At 44.6% G+C, this 21,583-nt stretch overlaps 3 protein-coding genes across 4 annotated transcripts; all 3 read right to left on the bottom strand.

Annotated features, from left to right (window-relative positions):
• Positions 1–362: 362 nt before the first annotated feature.
• On the bottom strand, positions 363–6,174 carry eif2s2 (eukaryotic translation initiation factor 2, subunit 2 beta). The gene is made up of 9 exons (XM_030355382.1): positions 6,018–6,174; positions 5,266–5,449; positions 4,808–4,908; positions 3,967–4,099; positions 3,010–3,110; positions 2,038–2,186; positions 1,848–1,904; positions 1,438–1,523; positions 363–1,188 (listed from the first exon to the last, which is right to left on the bottom strand). Exons 1-9 carry the CDS (start codon positions 6,030–6,032, stop codon positions 1,013–1,015), a joined length of 1,002 nt encoding a protein of 333 aa, XP_030211242.1. The 5' UTR covers positions 6,033–6,174; the 3' UTR covers positions 363–1,012.
• Positions 6,175–6,431: 257 nt separating this feature from the next.
• On the bottom strand, positions 6,432–12,341 carry LOC115541418 (charged multivesicular body protein 4b). The gene is made up of 5 exons (XM_030353140.1): positions 12,031–12,341; positions 10,994–11,171; positions 9,303–9,417; positions 8,377–8,503; positions 6,432–7,783 (listed from the first exon to the last, which is right to left on the bottom strand). Exons 1-5 carry the CDS (start codon positions 12,212–12,214, stop codon positions 7,710–7,712), a joined length of 678 nt encoding a protein of 225 aa, XP_030209000.1. The 5' UTR covers positions 12,215–12,341; the 3' UTR covers positions 6,432–7,709.
• Positions 12,342–12,557: 216 nt separating this feature from the next.
• On the bottom strand, positions 12,558–20,020 carry LOC115541409 (vesicle-associated membrane protein-associated protein B). 2 transcript variants are annotated; one of them, XM_030353126.1, is made up of 6 exons: positions 19,719–20,020; positions 18,533–18,685; positions 18,055–18,158; positions 17,134–17,214; positions 15,847–15,984; positions 12,558–14,452 (listed from the first exon to the last, which is right to left on the bottom strand). In XM_030353126.1, exons 1-6 carry the CDS (start codon positions 19,774–19,776, stop codon positions 14,279–14,281), a joined length of 708 nt encoding a protein of 235 aa, XP_030208986.1. In that variant the 5' UTR covers positions 19,777–20,020; the 3' UTR covers positions 12,558–14,278. The 2 variants fall into 2 exon arrangements, with proteins under 2 accessions (XP_030208986.1, XP_030208977.1); XM_030353117.1 differs by having other exon boundaries at positions 15,847–16,035.
• Between the last annotated feature and the right edge of the window lie 1,563 nt (positions 20,021–21,583).

Below are 21,583 nucleotides of genomic sequence, written 5' to 3' on the forward strand. Positions count from 1 at the left end.
TATAACTTATAAATCAAGCCTCAGAGTGCTTTAATGGAACCAGGTAATTGTTTAAAGCTGCGGAAAATTAACACTCAAGGTGATTTACTAAACTAAACCCCATTGTTCACCACAAACAAAATAATGATGTGGCCATTCAAACACAATCAAAACAAGAAGTCCACATTTAACCACCAGACCATTACTGGCCTTTGGTAATGGCCAGTAATGTGGATCCACTGGGATCCTCATAAACACAGCCAACCTACGTCCCAAAATGTTTAACATTACTTGATGACCCTCCAAGTTCCCCCCACCCGTCTAATGAACCGCGTTCAACTTTCCAGGCAAAGTAGAAAAAAAAAAAATAGAATCAATCCAACATCATTGAAGAGTATCTGTATTCATTGAAGAAACGGAACAAAAACTACAAGTGAAGTATTGAACACTCCCGTGGCCAGAGCTAGCTCGACTAGGATGTGAATGTGGGTCACTGGAATGCCACTTCCGTGTGTGTGTGTGTGTGTGTGTGTGTGTGTGTGTGTGTGTGTGTGCAGGAGAAATCAGTTGTTTATTCTGTTGGTTAATAACGCAGTTATTTTAATAGATGGTCAGATTACAAATCAACAAAATAAAAAGCACAAAAGGAAGGCGCCCGGCCGGCATTCTTCAGAGGATCGACCGTCCAATCACAGCCAGTTGGGGGGGGGGGGGGGGGGGAACGACAAAAGAATATCTAATAAAATCAGATGGCAAGGTGCGGTCTTACGGAACACACAAGCTTCTCATGTGACGCCTCCATCGCCCTCCCCCCCCTCAGCCCGGTGGGACGCACGCAGACGTCGACCCCCCCTCCCAGAGCGCCCTCCCTCAGTCTGATTCAGAGTCCAGTTACAAAACACAGAGGGGGCGGGGCACAGATCCACCTGTACCCCCTCAGCCCCCCTCCCTCCCACCCCCCCACCAGGCAGGGTGTCGGAGCCCGGAGCCGGGGACAGATCTCGGGGGGGGGGGGGGGGGGGGGGGGGGGGTGTTAGTTGGCCTTGGCGCGGAGCTGGGCTCGCTTGCCGGTGACGGCCTGGAAGCCGGTCTTGATGCTGGCGACGGAGCAACGGGAGTGGCACGTCTCGCACTGCAGGAAGTAGAGCCGCGTGTCCTTCTGCAGGATGGTGTCGGGCGAGCGGCAGGTGTGACACGTCACGTACTCCTCTGTGGTTGGTCGAGAGGGAGGAGGAGGGTCAGGAGGGGGCGGAGCATGGAGGCTCGACGAATGAAGCATGACTTTGCAATGCTTTATAAATAATGACAACTTTCAAAGGGAGCACTTCATTCGACAATCATTCCCCCATCTGGGTTAATTCTGTTTCACGCAATTAACATTCATATGCAATGATTTTTTTTAAAGGAAATAGTCAAGAGTCTTGTGCGTCTGGATGAGCGTCTGTAGAATTCACTTACTGATGTATCTTCTCAAGACGTTCTCAATCTGCTTCTGTTGGAATCGGCCTTTGATCACCAGCTGGTTGTTTCCGTCTATGGAGCCACTGAGAGCGAGGACGGGGAAAGACGTTTAAATCATATCCATCATAAATCATTGGTTCCTTTCCAGGACAAGCTGCCAATAATTCATTATGAACACCACTTATTTCTTGCCCTAACATTTTTCACGGTTTATTTTTCAGGTATTTACACAGGTGTTTATACAAAGCCCATTACATTTCAGAATAGCCTTTCAGCAGCAGGTGATTGTAGATTAGGGTATATCAATATTTGACTTCATTTGGAAAAACCCAACGAGGTTCAGCAGACTGATAACGTTTTGCGTCTCGACCATAACCGATAAAAGTTCCAAAGCAAACGGCTCATACCTGGTTCCCAACTCGGCCAACAGGAAAGCGAGGAGATGTTTAGGTTGACGATGCAACCTGCGAGAAACAAACCGACGCGGCCATTTTAGACGAGCAGGTCCAACCGAACATAAAGGCATGGGCCAAACAGACACACAGTCGTCATTCTCATCTGGAGTGGTTCCGAGTTCCGGGCGAGTTGGTCACTCACAGCTTGCAGATGTCTGTGAAGTTGACGAAGGAGGTTTTCTTGGTGCCCACCCGGACCACCTGGGGAGGCTTCATGACAAACTTGCGTTTCTCCCCGGCCACCATGTCCGGGTTCTTCTCCCTCATGATGTTGAAGACCCTGTTGAGCAGCTGGGAGACCGGAGAGGGAGACAGGGTCACGTGGGGCTCAGGCCTAAAAAAAAAATTTGTTTGGTTCCGGTTTCCGACCGACCCTGTCAATTTATGTGCGACCCAAATTATTTTATGAGCTTTATAAAAAAAAAAAAAAAAAAAAAAAATTTTTTTTTTTTTTTGATGCAAACTATAATTACGTTTTGGTACAGCACCTCTTCATTCTGTACAAGGATGAGCGAATTTTCTCGTTTTTAAATGAAAACAACCTACCTATCATTCGCTGCTGCTGGAAAAAATAAAATAAAAAAATAAAATAAATTCCCTACCTACCCATGACCTCAACTGACCACCAACAGGAACCAAACTTTTTTTTTTTTTAGGCCTCAGCACACCACAGTCCGACCGCGTTCTAACGTGCGCCGATGCAAACATCTGTCCGACACAGACGTCATTTACAATAAATGTATCGATATCACAAAACACCTCACGAATGAGACCAAGCTATCTCTGCATGTTCTTCTAAAATCAAGCCTGTGCGTGATTAAAGATTTAGCCCCTCCAAGTTAGCAGGCGGGAGATTCCAGGATTCAATGAACTGAATCCGTGTTCCGTCCACGGGCTTGGCAACGCAAACTAGCTTAGCTTGTGTGCATTGTGTTGGCCGTGTCGATATTAAGACGCGTGTAAACAAAGAAGCACAGGCTGCCACTGTTGTTTCGGTAGAATATATCAGTAGTAGGATGTGATTTTGTTGAAATAACTATTGATTAGCATTTTCGACCTGAATTGAAATTAAGATCGTGCATAGAATTTAAATCGTAGGCTGCATGAGCTCTACCTCGTCGTATGAGTAGTCCCTCTCTGTCCCGGCCCAGGCCGGCCCGCTGGAGGAACTGAAGGAGATTCCGTCGTTATTCTTCCCCTCGTCGTCATCGGGCACTGAAGGAGGAGAGAGGACCAACGTCAACAGCGCGCCAACAATACAGGACAGCCACTAGAGGGGGCAATGGAACCCCATTGTAGTAAATGCACAATCAGTTCCCTTTAAAGGTCGCGTGGCATGACACCAGGTGTGGCGTGATTAGCCCTTCAAGCCGTTGGAAATCTACCCCTTATGACATCACAGGTGGGTGTGTCCACCTAGACGCGTGACAGATAGAAGAGCAACGTTTGCTACGGTCCACTGGGTAGGCTGGTAGACTGATCTATCCAGCACACGTCTAAGTGGACACGCCCACCTGTGATGTCATAAGGGGCAGATTTCCAAAACGGCTTGTAGCGGCTAATCACACTCACACCTGGTGGCATGCCATGGGACCTCTAAAGTACACACACCCCACACACACACACATTTGGGCTTGGATTTCAAACACAGGAAAGGCCGACTGCATCCTTGTCAGATTACCTCCCAGTAGCTCCCAGTACCTGACGCTGAGCTGTGTGAACCAGACTCGGGGAGTTTCATCCCACAGGCCATAAGACGGCTGAACTCCTGAGCTACCTAGACCACCATTATGCCACTTCATAACAGTCGACATCTGTTTACATTTCCCTTTATGACGCATCTATTTATACCTTAGTTACTATTCGATTTTTTATTTTATTCTAATTATTCATGTCCAGTATTGTAGTTCATTTATTTATTTTTCAGGATTAGCTCTTTTACTTGTGTTTGTTTTATACTTTTACTTTACATCGCACCGTTGAAGGAGCCTGAGACTTCAGCGCTGCATTGCCAGCGACTGCGTCTGTAGTCGTTGTGCATACGACAAAAAAACGTCTTTACGCAGCTCACCGTCGTCCTTCTCCAGCGTCTCCGTCCCCTCCTCGAACTCCACCTTCTTGTGCCTCTTCTTCTTGGAGGGCAGCATCAGGTCCAGATCGTCCTCCTCCATGGGCTCCGGCTGCTCCCCCTCGATCTTCAGCCCCTGAGGAAAGAACCAGCCGCCGCCGTCAGAGAGAGAGTGGGGGATTCTCTGTCTCTGTGTGCGTCAGTGTTTTTCTCTGTGTATGTGTTTCTGTGTGTGCGTGTGTGTCTGTACGCGTGTCTGTCTGTATCCCTCTGTGCGTGTGTGTGTCTGTCTGTATCCATCTGTGTGTGTCTGTGTGTTTCTGTGCGTCTGTGTCTGTCTGTATCCCTTTGTGTGCGTCTGTGTCTGTCTGTATCCCTCTGTGTGCGTGTGTGTCTGCCTGTATCCCTCTGTGTGTGTCTGTGTGTGCGTGTGGGGTCCTGATGCGCTGGGTGAAATGCTCACGGTCCGAGAAGAGGTTAGGAAGAAGGTAGGAGTGTGTATGGAGCCGGCCAAACTTTAAAATAGCAGGATGGTTTTATGCTGGGAGATGGCAGTAACCTATACAGTTCATACTGGGAGATGGCAGTAACCTATACAGTTCATACTGGGAGATGGCAGTAACCTATACAGTTCATACTGGGAGATGGCAGTAACCTATACAGTTCATACTGGGAGATGGCAGTAACCTATACAGTTCATACTGGGAGATGGCAGTAACCTATACAGTTCATACTGGGAGATGGCAGTAACCTATACAGTTCATACTGGGAGATGGCAGTAACCTATACAGTTCATACTGGGACATGGCACTATACGTTCTTATGAGTGTCGGTGAAAACATACCTTGATGTCAACTTCGCCTTCATTATCAAGGAATTTCGTGGGCTTCTTCTTTTTCTTCTTCTGATTGAGGAAGTTCAGATCATCGAGGTCATCAGAGGGCTCTGAAAGAGGACATTGTTTTCATACAGCGGCTTGATTCACATAGAGGGGTCCACTGACGTAAAAAAAACGGTGAAATTTGACGTCATAAAAGAGATGTTTTTAACAGTAGTTTCTGACTTTTTATTTATTTATACGAAAGGCATCTCATCTAGTGACATCTATATAGTAACCGAGAAAACACAGATTAAATTGGTGCATCTATTAGATGTCAAATAAATCGATAGAAAATAGAATCAATCATGTAATTTGACAAAATAATATGCTACAACAACGTCTGTTTGATGGGCGCATCTGTCATTTAACTGAATGGATTTAAACCAAAGGCAACAAGAGCCGTCTGCCAGTTGAGACATTACCTTTTTTCCTGCCTTCATCTTCCTCGAAGTCCACCTCCTTATCGTCTCCTCCCTCGGGCTCCACCTCCTTGGCCTCGACCTCCTTCACCTCCTCTCCTGCCGTCCCGTCTCCTCCTTCCTCATCTAGCATGAAGGGCTTCTTCTTCTTCTTCTTCTTTTTGGTCATGTTTGGGTCGAAGATCATCTACAAAAAGAGGCGGAGAAGAAAAACCCATTGTGAAGATACACATTAAGATTAAGTCAAACAGATGGGTGGATAATTACCAACGTTAATTAACTTAATAAAGGGCGTTCATAGACTTTGTGACATATTGTGACACTAGGATATGGTTGGCAAGGGGGTCGTCATCTTTTAACGACCCATCGTTCTATGGAGGAGGTGGATGGACGCTTTAGATCAGCGTGCTCCTAGCAGAGGGAGCTAGCGTTAGCATTAGCCGGTATAACCCTGATCATCGCATGATCCGCATATCGTCCCTGACACGGCCGATCGGTCACATGTGCGTTAACTACATGGCTCGACGTGGTCAGCAGAACAATTTCTTTTCTATATACTCTTGAATGAGTGCTCAAGGGAAACGTTCCCATTCTGCTTTAGCTCGTAGCCATGTGAGCCGCAGGGTGACATGAGAGCCGCTGTCCGGAGGCCGCGTTGAGAAACACGATTAACGCGGACATCTTGAAAGGGTACCGCCCGACCCATGTGTGTGTGTGGACGTGCTGATACAGACTCGCTCAGGGCGGTAGCTCACCTCGTCTCCCGACATGTTTGCGGACTTAAATTAGCAAGAAAACGGAAAAGTGTCTGTCCCTCTGTTCCCGTGCCGCTGCGCCTGAATTTTCTTGCATCAGCGGAGACCTCAGAGCGCATGCGTTAAACTGCGAAGGTGACGTCAGTATAATGCGACACTGGATGCTGGACGCGTTCAAGAAGCATTGTTGCTAAAAATGAGATCGTTATTATTTTTTACACAATATAAAAAAAGGCTGATTAGTATACTTCTGAGATAACATTTACCACGATTAATCCAAGGAGTGAAAATATAGTAAATAGCTGATTCAGACAGACATGACCGTCCCTTTAGTGATGAATATAGAAATGATTCATGCTTAGGATCTTGTACTTATTCTACTTCTTAAAACATAACAAAATAGAGCAGTCGTGATAGAAATACAATTGGAAATTTTAATGATTTGTCAAATAATGTGATAAATAAACGGTTGAAATGTAGACATGCATGTCCATTCTAGTGTTACATATTGTATATGTAAAAAATGTACATCATATTTTAGCAAAACTAAAATGACTCAAATCCAAAAACACTGGAAATGTAGGGAAACTAATCATAGCATATATAAACCAATATCTCTTTGTCAGTTACATTAATACATTATGAAATGCTTCCTTTTTCTGCCTATTGTACAATTCTAAATTAATAATAAAAACAAAACCCATAGTGCCCAAAGAAAACTGACGTGACCCAGACAGAAAATACAATGAAAGTATCAGGATAAATCTCTGTTGGTTCAGTCGTGCAATGATTTCAATGCCTTCCCTTGGTTGAAACGCTTCACACAGTATAACCGTTCAAAACACTTGCGGTTGTCAGCAAAAAAACACAACTATGACAAACTGCAAAACAATAAAGGAGCACATTTTAGATATTAACATCAAATAACCAGTTGGCGGGAAGCTTCTGGTCTTCTGGGGAACAGCAAAAGCCATTGAAGTGTCACAAGGTACAGGCATAGTTGGGAAAGGGCTTTAACAAACACAAACAAAATCAACAGCAAAGCAAAACCGTTTGGGAAGAACAGTAAACTGGATAACAAAGACTGTTCCAAGCTTCATAACCAAAGCATGCCAAGACTCAGTCGCAGCTTTTGGGGAGTGCTTAACCAAACAATAAGTATATTACTAAGTATAATATAATTAATATAAGTATATTATAACATATGAATGATTCTAATCAGTTTAAGAATCATTCATATATTTCCTATGGAAAACACCAAAATTCATGAAGGAAAAGGGGTATATATGTTCGTAGCAGGCGTTTCAAGGTTCAGCTCCCAAAGATTCCCTTTTCCATTCGTTATTAACATTAGAATAGAGTCGGACAATAATCCAAATATTGAACCGCCGAACATATGACGCGTATGTTCTATCAGCAGCCTATTGGGCCATGAGAGCCCTTGATGAGGGACAAACCTTTGCCATGCTCTTTAGAATCGCTGGAAACTGAGGATTTTTCCTCTGCAATCGAAGGCCAGAGGGAGAATAAAGGAAACAAAAACAAAAAAACAATTCTGGCAACTTGTCGCTTGACTTCAGCTCAAGCCTTCAGAAACACCCATAGTCGATGTATTCCAGGTCCATTATTCTCTAGGTCTCTCTCTGGCGCCGGTCTCCTGTTCTCTGGTGGATGCCGGTCAGGTCGGTGTTCTCACATGGCCTCCATTGCCCAGCGCTGTAGATCTTCCATGTCGTCCTCATCCTCCTCCTTCTCTTTTCTGGCTGCTGTGAAAACAAAAACACCCGCTGTCAACATAATCCGCTGACATCACGCCCTACACTTTGATCATAATAATACTCTCTGTTCTTGGATGGTGATTGGTTTTTAGTCCCCAGCCAGTATTGCAGTCCCCCTATAAGACGAGGAATGGAGCCGGTCCCAAAATGCAGTTGCAAAGTGGGCGGGGCTATATCGGCAGGTCTTGGGGTAGGATGTTAGAACCTCCTTCATTTCCCTCAGTGACCCTTCACCTTCTTGGGTTGTGGAGCATTTCTGTAACTCATATGTACGGTTCAGTCCTTGATCATTCACCACTACAAATGCTTGTGAACTGAACCCTATATATATATATATATATATATATATATATATATATATATATATATATATATATATATATATATATATATATATATTTCTTTGACAGCCTGCTTATGGGGCGGGCAGCGAGCGGAAGGATCAGATGAATGTGATCACACACACACACACACACACACACACACACACACACACACACACACATTTTGTTACTGCACATATACAACGAAAGTCTCACAAGAGAGACTGGAAAGTAAGGCTACGGCCCTCTTGGCTGTACCTGGTCTGGAGGGCAGTGAGGTGGACGGGACGCTGGGCAGATGGGCGTTCTCCGTCCCGCCGATCTCCAGCAGGTTCTTGTCCAGCTCCTCCTGTTCGAGCTCGTCCAGCTCAGCCAGCAGCTCGTCCTGAGAGAGAGAGAAAGAGAGAAAGAAAGAAAGAAAGAAAGAAAGTAAGTAAGTAAGTAAGTAAGTAAGTAAGTAAGTAAGTAAGTAAGTAAGTAAGTAAGTAAGTAAGTAAGTAAGTAAGTAAGTAAGTAAGTAAGTAAGTAAGTAAGTAAGTAAGTAAGTAAGTAAGTAAGTAAGAAAGAAAGAAAGAAAGAAAGAAAGAAAGAAAGAAAGAAAGAAAGAAAGAAAGAAAGAAAGAAAGAAAGAAAGAAAGAAAGAAAGAAAGAAAGAAAGAAAGAAAGAAAGTTACATTTAGCAGACGGTTTGATTGAAAGCGACTTACATTTGTCAGAATAAGAGAGACAACAATATATCGCTGTCAGTACAAGATGTTCATAGAACCAAGTGCCAGGCACTGACAATCACTCGGTTAACCCTCCTCCCTATACAACAAAGATAGCTAGGCTAAGATGCTAATTACTATTTTTAAGTGCCGGGACATACAACATACAAACAGTGCGCAAGTGACCCAGAGGGGAAACATTCAAACTGAAGCCCATCCTGGGAGAGATAGAGGGGACCCAGCTCTCTGGAACCCACAGAACCAAGCTTTGTTTGAACAGACTTTGGGATTATCTGTGGTTAGGTGATTGAACCCTGGAGGGCTCATAATCTCCGTTTAATGTTCTGGGAGGAAATGTCTGTCATTAGTGCCATCAAGCGACCTTTTGGTGTAATTACACATCTTAGCAACAAAATATTCCGATACAAACACAGGAACTGCGGCATCTCCCTTGAAGCCAAACGCCACAAAGCGTACCTCGTCGAACTCCTCTCCGAAGCCCACTGGTTTGGAGATGGCGTCGGAGATCTCCTGCGCCACCTCCTGCTGCTCTGTGATGTCCTGCATGAGGTCGTCCACCTTGTCGATGTCCCTGGAGCCACAAGGAGAGCAGGAGAGCCGGTAACGTTAAAGGTCGTATCGGCGATGCTGGGTGACGTCACTTGTGTTGGTGTTTGAAGCGAGCTCCCACACAAACAGAGCTCACTCGCCCCTCCCTTCCGTGTTTCGTGCATCCAGGAAAAAACGATCATGAACGCAGCGAGAAAACCCCACAACACATTTAGTGTTGTGGGGTTTGGTAATACCATTACCAAAGTGGTCGGTAATTCCATTTGTTTTTGTTTACGATCTCGGAGCATAGGCTGCCTAGTGCCTACAGAGACGCGTTTCTTTGACGGCCTGCTTATGGGGCAGGCAGCGAGTGGATCGAGAGGAAAGATCAGATGAATTAGATCATTTATGTTTCGGCCTAGGATCGCTCATACAACCTTTAACAGCGCGGCCAAAAGGAAAAGTTATAGACGAGCGCCAATCACATGTTAGGTTTTGTCCCATCAGTAGTCTGACAGTTAGTGTCCTAAGATACCAACTGGTTCCAAACCAGTGCTGCTTATAATTATGCCGGGTATTCTATTCAGTGGATCTCATCTAAATTAAAAGCTTTTTTTTGAATTTGAAATTAAAACGGTATATTTGCATAAAAACTTGTCATTAAATGAAGCAATGCAGTGATGTTTTTGTACTTTGTACAAAATTAAACTTCACGTCTATCGAGGTCAGATCAAGGTTAGGGGGAGGAGCTTGACAGAATTTAACTCATATATTAACACAATCTCAACTCCTCGGATTTCTCCATTGATTAATTTGGAGATTCAAGGGGAGGGGTGATGATTGACAGCAGCTTTTGACAGCAGCTACATAATTAGACGTGAATATGGAACACAGTTAAGCTGTTTTTTTTAAACAGTTAGTACAACACAAAATGAGCAGTAGTCTAAATTATAAAATCTAAATGTTTTAGTCTTAGATTATATGTATATTTTGGCTCACACCAGCCAGGCCGACAACCTCTATATATCTTTAAGTGGATCTCTACAGCTATTTCAACTTTCCTCCAGGTTAAACAGGTTTCAACGACCCCCTTAGTGTGCAGATCAGGGCCTGATCTGCAAGAGAAAGATCGCGACTATATGGTCCGATTCATCCTGACCAATGACCAACTTTGAATGTGAAAGTTCTATTTTGTTTAGTTTCCTTTAGTGAGATGCGTTAAAATAACTCGGGACAGTGACAGTTTACTCAGAAACATGTCATTTCGTAGTCCAGGGTCGTGGACATTGGAGGGTCGTTCCCGGCCGCTTTCCTCTGGGAGCGGAGTGCCCTAGAACTAGTACCTAGTCACTACACTATCCCACCCAACCTATCCTGTTAGCAACGCGTCACAGGAGCTGCATCCGCTGAAGAAGGGGGGTGTTCCATTGACACCTCAAGACCCATCCCTTCACAACTGCCTCCACCTAGACCACCACCCCCCCCCCCCCCCCCCCCCCTATGTGAAGCGCTTTGAGTGCGAGAAAAGCGCTACACAAATACCATGTATGATTATTATTATTATTATTATTAACTGTCAACCATGGTGTCGACTAAGGCGTCGTCCTTTCCCTTACATGTTTTCGTGGGCCGACTTCATGGCCTTGGCGGCGAAGCCCATGTTCTTGAGGACCTCGGTGTTGGTGTTGGCGTTCTCCAGGGCCTCCCGCTGGAACTCGATGGTGGACAGCGTGCCGTCGATCTGCGCCAGCTGCTTCTCGTAGCGCTTCTTTCTTTTCAACGCCTGCAGTGCCGCTGCAGAAAGAGGGAGGGAGGGAGAAGGAGAGATGAGCAAACGGAGGACATGCAACCATTGACACTAGAAAATAATTGATGGTTGGGCAGTCGGAAAACAACAGTCGATGTGGGGGGTATAAATATGATGTAATGGAATGATCCGGGTAAAGGCAGCATACACACCTTAAGATTAAGGCTTATCTACAAATGAACAGACGCGGCGTGCAGCTTCACAGTGAACTCTGCACTATCCCTGATGTGAAAGCTGAGGGACAATACAATGACTCCCAGTCGAACACAATCACTTGCCAAAATATATAACTTAGAGCGAGTGTGTGCAGAAATGGTCAACGTGATAAGTCTTACCATGCAACAATCAGTGATCAATACACTAACACATACGATAATGACATTACCTCATTAAAACCCCTTCTATTAGACTTAGAGTGATCTTTGGATTTCGTCTTGATTAACAACACAGTCATGCTATTCTGCAGCCAGAAAACATACAAATAAATCACATTTTACTCGTCGTTTTCAGCTGCACATCAAATCTGATTGCATTTTCTCAATAGATGTGCCAGCAAGTGGAGGAGTGTGTGTGTGTGTGTGTGTGTGTGTGTGTGTGTGTGTGTGTGTGTGTGTGTGTGTGTGTGTGTGTGTGTGTGTGTGTGTGTGTGTGTGTGTGTGTGTGTGTGTGTGTGTGTGTGTGTGTGTGAGAGAAATGAACCAAGTCAGGACACCAGGTGAACACTTCTGTGGGCAGGAGTCCGCCTGGCAACAGAGTTGGGAGCAGCAGCACCAATAGCCGACCGATGTGGACGATCCTTATTATAGAACGTATGCAACGCGTTAAACATTTATTTTGACCACCCACCTCTCTTATTTTTGGTGCCGTTTTTCTTCGCAGTCACTAGTTCCTGGTCAATCTTTTTCTCTAGAAATTCCTGCTTCTTGGTTAGCATATCCTCTGTTTCTCGCAGCTTCTGGATCGCCTCCTGCGCGCTGGGCCCCTTCCCTCCCTTTCCCCCGCCGCCGAATATCTTACCAAACAGCGACATTTGCTTGATGACGAAACACAAATAAAATGTTAAAAATATTGCCAAATATGAGGGAAACCCTTGCTAGCTACCTATGCTACACTGTCACTTCGCCTTGGCCCAAATTATTTTTTTTTCTACTTCCTGGGTAAGGCCGGATGACGTAGTTCGGGGTGTAGGGGCGTGGCTAACAAGCCCCTGATCTCTTCTAGAAAGAGATTAAAAATATGAATTAATTTCCTTCTCTAGCCACGGGTAGGCGGGGCTTGATATTTAAATTATACATGTCATCATTTTACATGACTTATAAATCAGGTTTATTCTTAGATTCCGTAAACGTCATTTTGTAAATAACTGACAGAACTCTTCATCATTTGGTTTATTTGATGTATATACAAAACAGTATCCAATTATTCCGTGATTACATGTGTGGCGGTTATAACTTAATCTGCAAGTATAAGCTGTGTTACAGTTTTTAAAGTGTGTGTATTCAGTCTTAGCAACTCTGCAAGCTTCCTTCGGCAAGGAAAATACAAACAACAAAATTATTTTAAAATGCTATTTGAATTGCTGGTCAGTTGAACTGTATTTTGTTGAAAATTAAAACAAACCATAATTTTCACATACCATACCAACCACAATGAAGGTGGTCCCTTTTAATTATTTGAACATCCCAAAAAATAATAAATGCAGTTTATTCCATGCAGATTGCAGAGTGGAACAAATAGAGCACAATGGAGCATTGCAGCTATATGGATTTCAAAAACAATACATATATGTTTAGATATACATATCTATACATATATTTAGATAACAATACATATATATGTATAGATATACATATCTATACATATATATACACACTATAACCATCAATGGGCAGAATTGAATGAGACGCCAAAGCTGTTGTGCATTGTAAAGTGGTGTACTGTGAATGTCCAATTAGGCTTTGCATAACAAATTTTCAGACGAGCAGGCTCCTTATGTTCAGACTGCGTTTTCTTTCCGTTTCGACCTGAGGAAGCAGCTATCAACAGTCTAAGATCACACACACACACACACACACACACTTTTAAGTGGGCTATACCGATGCCACAAAAAACGCAAACGTATACAGGATATATTTTCATGAACCGCTAGTTCCCTGTGCAACACGAGAAGATATGCCCATGTCTTCAAGAGCCTGGAAGAACAAAAAGTTCAATTAATTCGCAACAGCTGGGGCAGATATACTTTAAATACTTTTATTTTTTTTTATTAGTTTGGGTGGAATTAGAATTGACTACACATGCCTTTTGGTGTGTCGTAGCGGGAATCTGATTGGCTGAACATTCTCTTAACAAAGCCATGGTCATTGTAGCCACCTTTAGCATGGTCATTAACACATTAGCCTTTGTGCTCTTCCTACCTACACAAAACACTAAAACTCATAAAACTCCTCCACACAGCACTCGCATCTATAGCTAGAGTAAAATAAACCAAAACAAACAAATGTCTTCTACTCGCACACATTTTTAATCGAGATGCTGTTTAGGCGACAATATGTAGTTTATTTGGGGTAAATAAAGTCTTGCATTGAAAGATTTTACTTTTACTTCAAGTTCATGTATTGTCAGAATCAAACGGAAGATAACATTACATGGCGAGGCTCTCGTCCTCTGATGCATTCTGGGTAGGTAAAGTGAGGAACCAGTAAACTCATTGATATATTAAGACAGGGGTTGGGGACGGGACACAGCCCACGCCCTTCACTACATAAAAAGGTTTTCTGTGCAAGTTATAGAAGAAAGGATCGATAGGTAGAATGGACGGAGAGAGACAATCAAAAGATGGTGATGAAAAAAAAAAATAGTAAATACCTGTGCCTAAATAATGTGTTTGCTTATGATAAAACACGCCTTCGTTTTTCTTGTCATACATTAAATATCTTTCCCTTCCTACTCAAACCCTCTCGTGATATTGCATCAAATACTGCAAAGAACACACCAGAAAGAACAAGACAAGAGTAGGAACAAAAGGAAGGAGGACACAGAGACATCTCCACGGGCGTCGTCACCCAAGCGGCTTAGCGTCCGTCCCCGGCCTTCACAGAGCCAGCTTGCCGATGATGACTCCGATGACGAAGAAGAGGACGCAGAAGGCCAGCAGGCGTGTGCTGAGGCCCTCCTCCATCATGCCGGATGTGGCCATGGAGGAGGAGGAGGAGGAGTGGGGCGCCGGCACTGACGTCACCTTCCTCTTCCGCAACACGTCGTCCTCCTGAGAGATCAAAACATTCAGGTCAAAGGTCGCCAGCGGTACCACTTGTTTATGCGAATCAATCATGTAGCATACAATTATAAACCAGGCTAGTTTATAAAATGTACTTTTAGGTATCCAAGCTTGGACCTCCCAGGTTATCATGACTAGAGACAGCTTGGTGGTCGTTTTGGTAGCTACTGACGGCGCGAAGAGTTGCACAACAAACAAGACTCATTCCTTCGGACACACCCCCTTGGTGCCCGTTCCATTGTCCATTCAACCGTGCTCAAAACAGTGTCAATCATCACCTCCTACGGGCTGCAGTGACTGCACTCGAGAAGAATGTCGCCCGCTCGCTCACCCATTGCAGAAGTATCAGTTTCAAAACAATAGAAAAATGCTGCTCTGCTTCAAACGTGTCCTGAACAGCTTGTTTAAGGGCCACGGCATTCAAGTCCAAGTGTGTTCAACCATTCCAGGCCATGCGTAAAGAGGTTGATAATACAACATATCGCTCTTGGCTGGTGAATCACAATGAATGAGAAAGTATAGAAACGGTATATTGGTAAATTCAATATAATGCAATTAATGTTACATTAATCCCATAAAAAAAAAATATATACATATATATAAATATATATATACAATAAAAAATAAATGCATTAATTATACTGAATCAGTCAATGGTAGCACACACTTATTCGTGTTTTGTACTTCTTACAACCACTGCAAAGGACAAACTGAGCATGTCTGAGCGGATTGTGATGTACTACAACCCCCGGATACTTGGCGAGTGGGCGGAAATATGCCTTTCTGTCCTTACACAGTTTCAGACATATTTCCTCAGGTTGTGCACGGTCAGATTTGCACCGACACCTTCAGAGGGAGCACCGTGCACAGTATCAACCATCCTAAAAGCCAGGGAACAAACAGCCGCTGAACTTCACGACATCGGCCTCTAAGCACGGCGTGGCTAACGTATGACAACAGAAAAGGGGTCTGAAATTAAACTACAAAAGGTCAAATCGTGTCTGCAGGTCAAGCGTCTCCGTGTCGTCCCAAACGTCTCCGGGATATCTAGATCAAGAAGAGCCGCTCCCTAGACCTTCCTACCCCCAGCCCATTCTGCCGGCCATTCAAATTCACCCTGCAGAAGCGACTGGAGAAGGGGGTCAGCCAATCACCACGCTGGCTTTTCCCCCTGGTGCGCTATTGGCTGGTTAAACCCAATGACGACAGGGAAGCGACGGCAAGCAGCCAATCGCGTACAGAGCCGGTTGAACCACGCCCGTTGACCACGCCTCTTGTGCTGAAGAGAATGACAGCAGCCTCCCCCAGACCAACGGGCAATCTACGACGGAGCTCGGTCTGGCATTAGCCGGGCTACCGTGCCTCGGCCCCGGGGTCCTCACCCGGATCTGTTTGTTCTCTTCCCGTAGCCGCTGGACCTCCATCTGCAGCCTCTTGCACTCCTCCATGATCTTCTTGACCTCGCCGTCGTCCAACGCCGCGCTGGTGGCCGACTTGGGCAGCGGCGCCCCGAGCTCCGTCTTAACGGGGGCGGGAGAGGACACCGACTGTGGGAGGCTTTCACTCTCATGCTGCGGAGGAGATGGGGGTGGAGGAGGAGGGGGAGGAGGAGGAGGAGGAGGAGGAGGAGGAGGAGGAGGAGGAGGAGGAGGGGGAGGGGGAGGAGGAGGGGATGGGGGGGTGGAGGAGGAGGAGGAGGTGGTGGAGGGAGAGGAGGAGGAGGGGGAGGAGGAGGAGGAGGAGGAGGAGGAGGAGGAGGAGGAGGAGGAGGAGGAGGAGGAGGAGGAGGAGGAGGAGGGGGGGATGGGGGAGGGGTGGGTTGGTGGAGGAGTTGAGGGGTGGAGGCGATGTGGGGCGGTGGTGAGGAGGAGTGGATTGGACGTCGTTGGAATTGGGGGTGGGGGTGCAGAGATATGGAGATGAAAAAGAAAGGATGAGAAAATGACCAAAGCAACCAAAAAAAAACAGTGTAATGGAGGATTCTGGGATGCGATGCTAAAGGAAGTGAATGCTTGTGGATACGAAAGGGAACTCGGACTGCAACTAAGAAATTGCTTTAGTTTTCTATGGACTATTTGGTTGGTGCAGGGGGGGCTTTTCTTCTGTGTTCTCGTTCAAATGATAATCCCTGGACCATTAAAGGGGGTCAACCTTCGTAATGTTAACTTTAGTTATCATAAGGCCACAAAATGCCAGCAAACAGACAAACATCCAAAAGGATACTTAATTGTAATGGGTTGTTAGCACTTTAAACCTAGTTAAGGTCACCTTATTATAGAGATTTGACATTGCAAATTAATAAATAGACACGGTATAAAAAATGCCAGAAATAGCTTTCTATTGGCTATTTTTGCATCAGTAATCACTGGCCAAGGTGTTAAAAAGGCATCCTAAAATACACCCAAGCGAACTAGTAATTCTTTGATATCGATTTAAAAGTAGACAGCACCCATTCAAAAACGAGTGCCCATGTAAAGTGGATAGCCCTTGTAAAGCCCTGTTTCATCCTTTTAAATGTGCCCTTCCTTATGTGATGAAATGTTATTGAAGTGTACTTCCCGACTATCCCGATGGAAAGCACGCAGACCAAGGCTTCCTGGTGGTTTGTTACAGTAATCATGGGAGTGAGGCATGCGATGCGTGACGCTCGGCCGAGTCCTTGAACTTACAGTTTTATCGTTTTCCAGAGGCATGTCAAACGCACACCTCAGCTTGGAGTCCATCAGCTCTTCGGGTTTCGCCTCTTTCCACTGCACACGGGAAAAACAACCACAAAACCAACGTTTTATTGTCAACGTTGGGTAGCCGGTGGTCCATTCAACATTCAGGTCAAGTGTTTACTTCTCAGTTTAACTTCTAGGTCCGTCTTCCAATCATTTAAGCCGAACATACGATTGTAAACGGTGCCACCAGGGAAACTAGGTTCCACTACATACACATGAGTCATGACACCATCCACAACCATGAGAGTTTAACTTGGTATAAGCAAACACACAACTCGGATAAGGTACAGAATGGAGGAAGGCACAGACCTATGCAAAAATATCTGAAGATTTAAAACTAGAGCTGTCAAGCGATTAAAATATTTAATCGTGATTAATCGCATTAATGTCATAGTTAACTCTAATTAATCGCGATTAATCGCAAATTCTTTTTCTATGCTAAATATCCCTTGATTTTTTTCTCATTTTAATTCTCTTATCAACATGGTGAAGTGCATCGGCTTGCCTTGTGCAAATGATTTTTTATTGATAACAACATTGGCATATACACTGATCAAAACAGGACGATACAAAAAAAGAGCCTATAGTGCAATTAAACGACTGCTTTGAACAAATGTCATTTGAACATAGCAGTCAGGCTACTGCTTCTTTGTTTTGAGCCAAAGAAAAAAAAAAAAAAAAAAATCTTTTTTTTTTTTTTTAATAAAATAATTGCGTTAATCGCGCGATAAAAAAATTAACGCCGTTAAATTTGGTTTGCGTTAACGCCGTTAATAACGCGTTTAACTGACAGCTCTATTTAAAACAAATGTCTTACTAAATCATTTCACATGACAAACATAACAGAATATGTGCCGGGCCACTCACCACTCCCTCCATGTCTGTCATATCGTATGGGGCCAGCATGGACTGCACCATGAATTTGTGCTTGCTTTTCTCATTGGGGTCATAGTCGAAGGGCTGTAGCATCACTGTGAAGAGCCACAGAATCAAGCACAAGGAGGAGGATACATTAAGGATACCGATGTTTATGCACCCTGAAAAGGGAAGCCCGTTATTTATAGACCAATGAAACCCCAACATGCTCATGAATGGCAGACATGTATTTCTACGTCTCCTTAATTACATCATCCACACATTAGAATGTTATTTTTCCAGTTTCTGTGTCTGAAATATCTAGGGTGAACAAGTGTGCCATTGTTTTGTTTAACCGTGTCCCAGACAGACCCTGAACCTGCTCCTCTTGGTGAAGGCTGCCTGTTGATAAACTAATGAAACGCTCGTCAGTTCAACGGCTGGCAGGCGAGCAGCCCACCTCACACAAAAAAAAGGATTTTTTACAAACCAGACACGTTGACAGAGTCTCCGGCATCGATGACACCGCTGTTGGGACGCACGCAATACCGGCGTGGCGCGGTCGTCTTGACTTTGAAACACACATTTCTGTCTGTAGGGTTGCCCAGCTTCAGAGTGGCAGTGACAACATCTGTGAATGGGCCTGGACAACACAACCACAAACACACATGCACACACACACACACACACACACACACACACACACACACATTCATTACACGATTAGGAGGAGCACTTCCGGTTTCAAATCAACCATCAACATAAAGTGCATTTCACATACATAGCTTATCAGCTCTCCTATTATGCCACTTAAAGGGATTTCTGGATACGACTAGCATGGAGAATGTAGTAAGGTTTAACATTCCAGGTTTAACATTCATAACATAAGCGTTACCCAATTGTGATTAATCCACTAAATTCACCAGCCTAACCCTGATATTGCAATGTACTCCCAAATCAAGGTGTAAACATTTCATTAAGCAACTAATGGTGCCCATATTCAGGGATATTATATTCATCCCATCAAACTAAACAACATTAAAAAAATTCCAACAGCAGTTTTCAGACCACGTCAACTAGGCCACTTTGAGCGGCTAATCCACTCGGGTTTGCATAACCTTACATTCTTGGATATGCAAAAGGTAGCAAATTATTCAGGTTGGGCCGTCGTTGGAATAATCTCCAAGATCCCCTCCAGCCGCCTTTCTTCATGATATTGTGAAACCTCCCTGACTTGCCTCCCAGGGCTCCATGGTTGTGGACATTTCTAGAATAGTCCAAACGTTAATATGGTGACTTGGTAGGCAAATGTCAAAGCTTTGCAACACGCATAGCAGGGAGGTGTGAACGGATACGGGCGGCAAATTAGCGGCAGGGCAAGAAATAGCCCGACAGGCCCCGCTTCACATTTGCAATGACAGCCGAGCCAGTCCTGCAAGCTAGCCTCTTTAGCTCAATGCTATCCACTGGGCTAGCATCGTCACACAATCCTGGTTCACCTGTCATTGGCGGAACGATCAACAGTCACACCGATTAAAATCACCAAAACCCTTCATTTTCAGACGCCCACCGGTTCAGAAAACACCCGCGCAGACGACACACGCAGGTATAAACGGAGGTATTTACACCGATGGTTGGTAGCCTTCTAGCTGGCTCCTGGGTGTCGGGGCCCTTACCTCTGAACCTCAGTTCGTGTTGTGGCTCTAGCACTAGCACTTGTTCCTGTCTAGCCATGTCCCAGGGCTGAGGGGGTCTCTTCTGTCCCGCTGACGGAGAGGACGACGGGCCACAGCTGTCGGGGAGTGTCGGTATCGTATGCCAGTGCTGGCTCTCCTCGGGGGGAGGAGGGGGGGTAGAGTACTACTAAACGTTGCACCGCAAACGACAACTGCCTGATAACGCAATGCTAGGCTAGGCTAGTGAGCAGCAGAAGCAGCAGCGTAGAGAGACGAGGAAGGGGAAGGAAACGCCAGCTGACGTCACGTGACGGGCGGGGAGGAACGTTGGTGACGTCTCGCGAGGGGCGGGGCCCTAAGGGGTGACGTCAGGTGAGGGGCGTGGCCCGGTGGGGTGACAGCCGGTGACAGGCAACTTGCATCCAGCTGCAGTCCCGGAGCCGAGGCCTATCGTGTGGCAATTAGGCCTGTGGTGTGGCTTATCAGGTTTTTTTCCCCCTCTATGTATAGCTATATATATATATATATATATATATATATATATATATATATATATATATATATATATATATATATATATATATAAAAAAAAAAAAATTTCTTCGATTATTTATTATTAATTAATTATTTTATTGAAATTTAACAACAAAAATGAACTTTGAATCACTCGACTGGGGGGACCGACTGGGACGCAAAACGTAAAAACCGGTTCTGCCGCACAACAGGCCCTATTGAAACACCATAGGCCCCGCCCCTGATCTGCAGCTGGATCCTGCTCGTGACAGGAGAATGCAGGAAGAGTCTGCGTCTGTGAACGAGACACCGATGGAAATGTAATAGATAATAGATAATAGAGAACCAGTTTTACATTTTTGGATGCATGATATTTCTTTGTAGTGGCAGGCCTCATACAAGAAATATGTATGCCAGTTTTTAATTTAAAGACCTTCATCTCTCCTTTATTCAGGCTCGGGCTCTTATTAAGGAACGAAATATTTGGATTCAGAGTTGATCTCCTCTGCATTGGCAAAAGGGTTACGTGACGTTGTTTTGCCTGGTCGTGGTTCTTGTGTATGCTAGTCTAATAGTGGCCTCTAATAAGCAATGTTTAACAGTTGAGTTGAGAACAAAATATTTATAAACATTAAATCGGACGCACATGTAAAAAGTTTCCACTTTTATCTTCCCAAACATCCAAGCTATATGAATCGAACTAATTGGTGTGTGCAAGAAAACTACAGATTTATTTTCGTCGCGTATAATGCAAGTGCTCTAACAGTTAATTATTATTAATAACATTTTCACAAGTTGATTTGGAATCATTTGGTACCTTGTACTAAACGAGTCTGACTAAACCTGCCACAGAATTAAAGCATTGTCATTCAACATGACAAAGTTCTTAAGCAGGCCAGGTTGGTGTTATGAGGAGTGAATGTAGTCCATATTGTGTAGCACTGCAAGTGCCTAATGAACCGCGTTCTCTGCAGAAGTTCTGCTGAAATTGTCCACCAGTCAAAACAAACCCATCAATGGAAGTCACCTGTATTGAATAGAGGAATGAGTGTGTGTGTGTGTGTGTGTGTGTGTGTGTGTGTGTGTGTGTGTGTGTGTGTGTGTGTGTGTGTGTGTGTGTGTGTGTGTGTGTGTGTAATGACGGATCTGTTGCTGTCTGCACCAAAAAAACTTTTATTTGTCGGAGCTCCTGTTCAGAAAGTAGAGAGACCCATATCTGGTCTACACAATAAGATGAAGACTAGGGCACAGAAGTGAAAGATGTTAATACTGTACAGGCCGCCTGTCGCGCAGGGTCGGTCGGAGCACCCCCCCCCCTCCCCCATCAGAAAATAATAAATCAAAATCAATAT

Source organism: Gadus morhua, chromosome 1 (genome assembly GCF_902167405.1).
Source record: "Gadus morhua chromosome 1, gadMor3.0, whole genome shotgun sequence".
Classification (NCBI taxonomy): Eukaryota; Metazoa; Chordata; class Actinopteri; order Gadiformes; family Gadidae; genus Gadus; species Gadus morhua.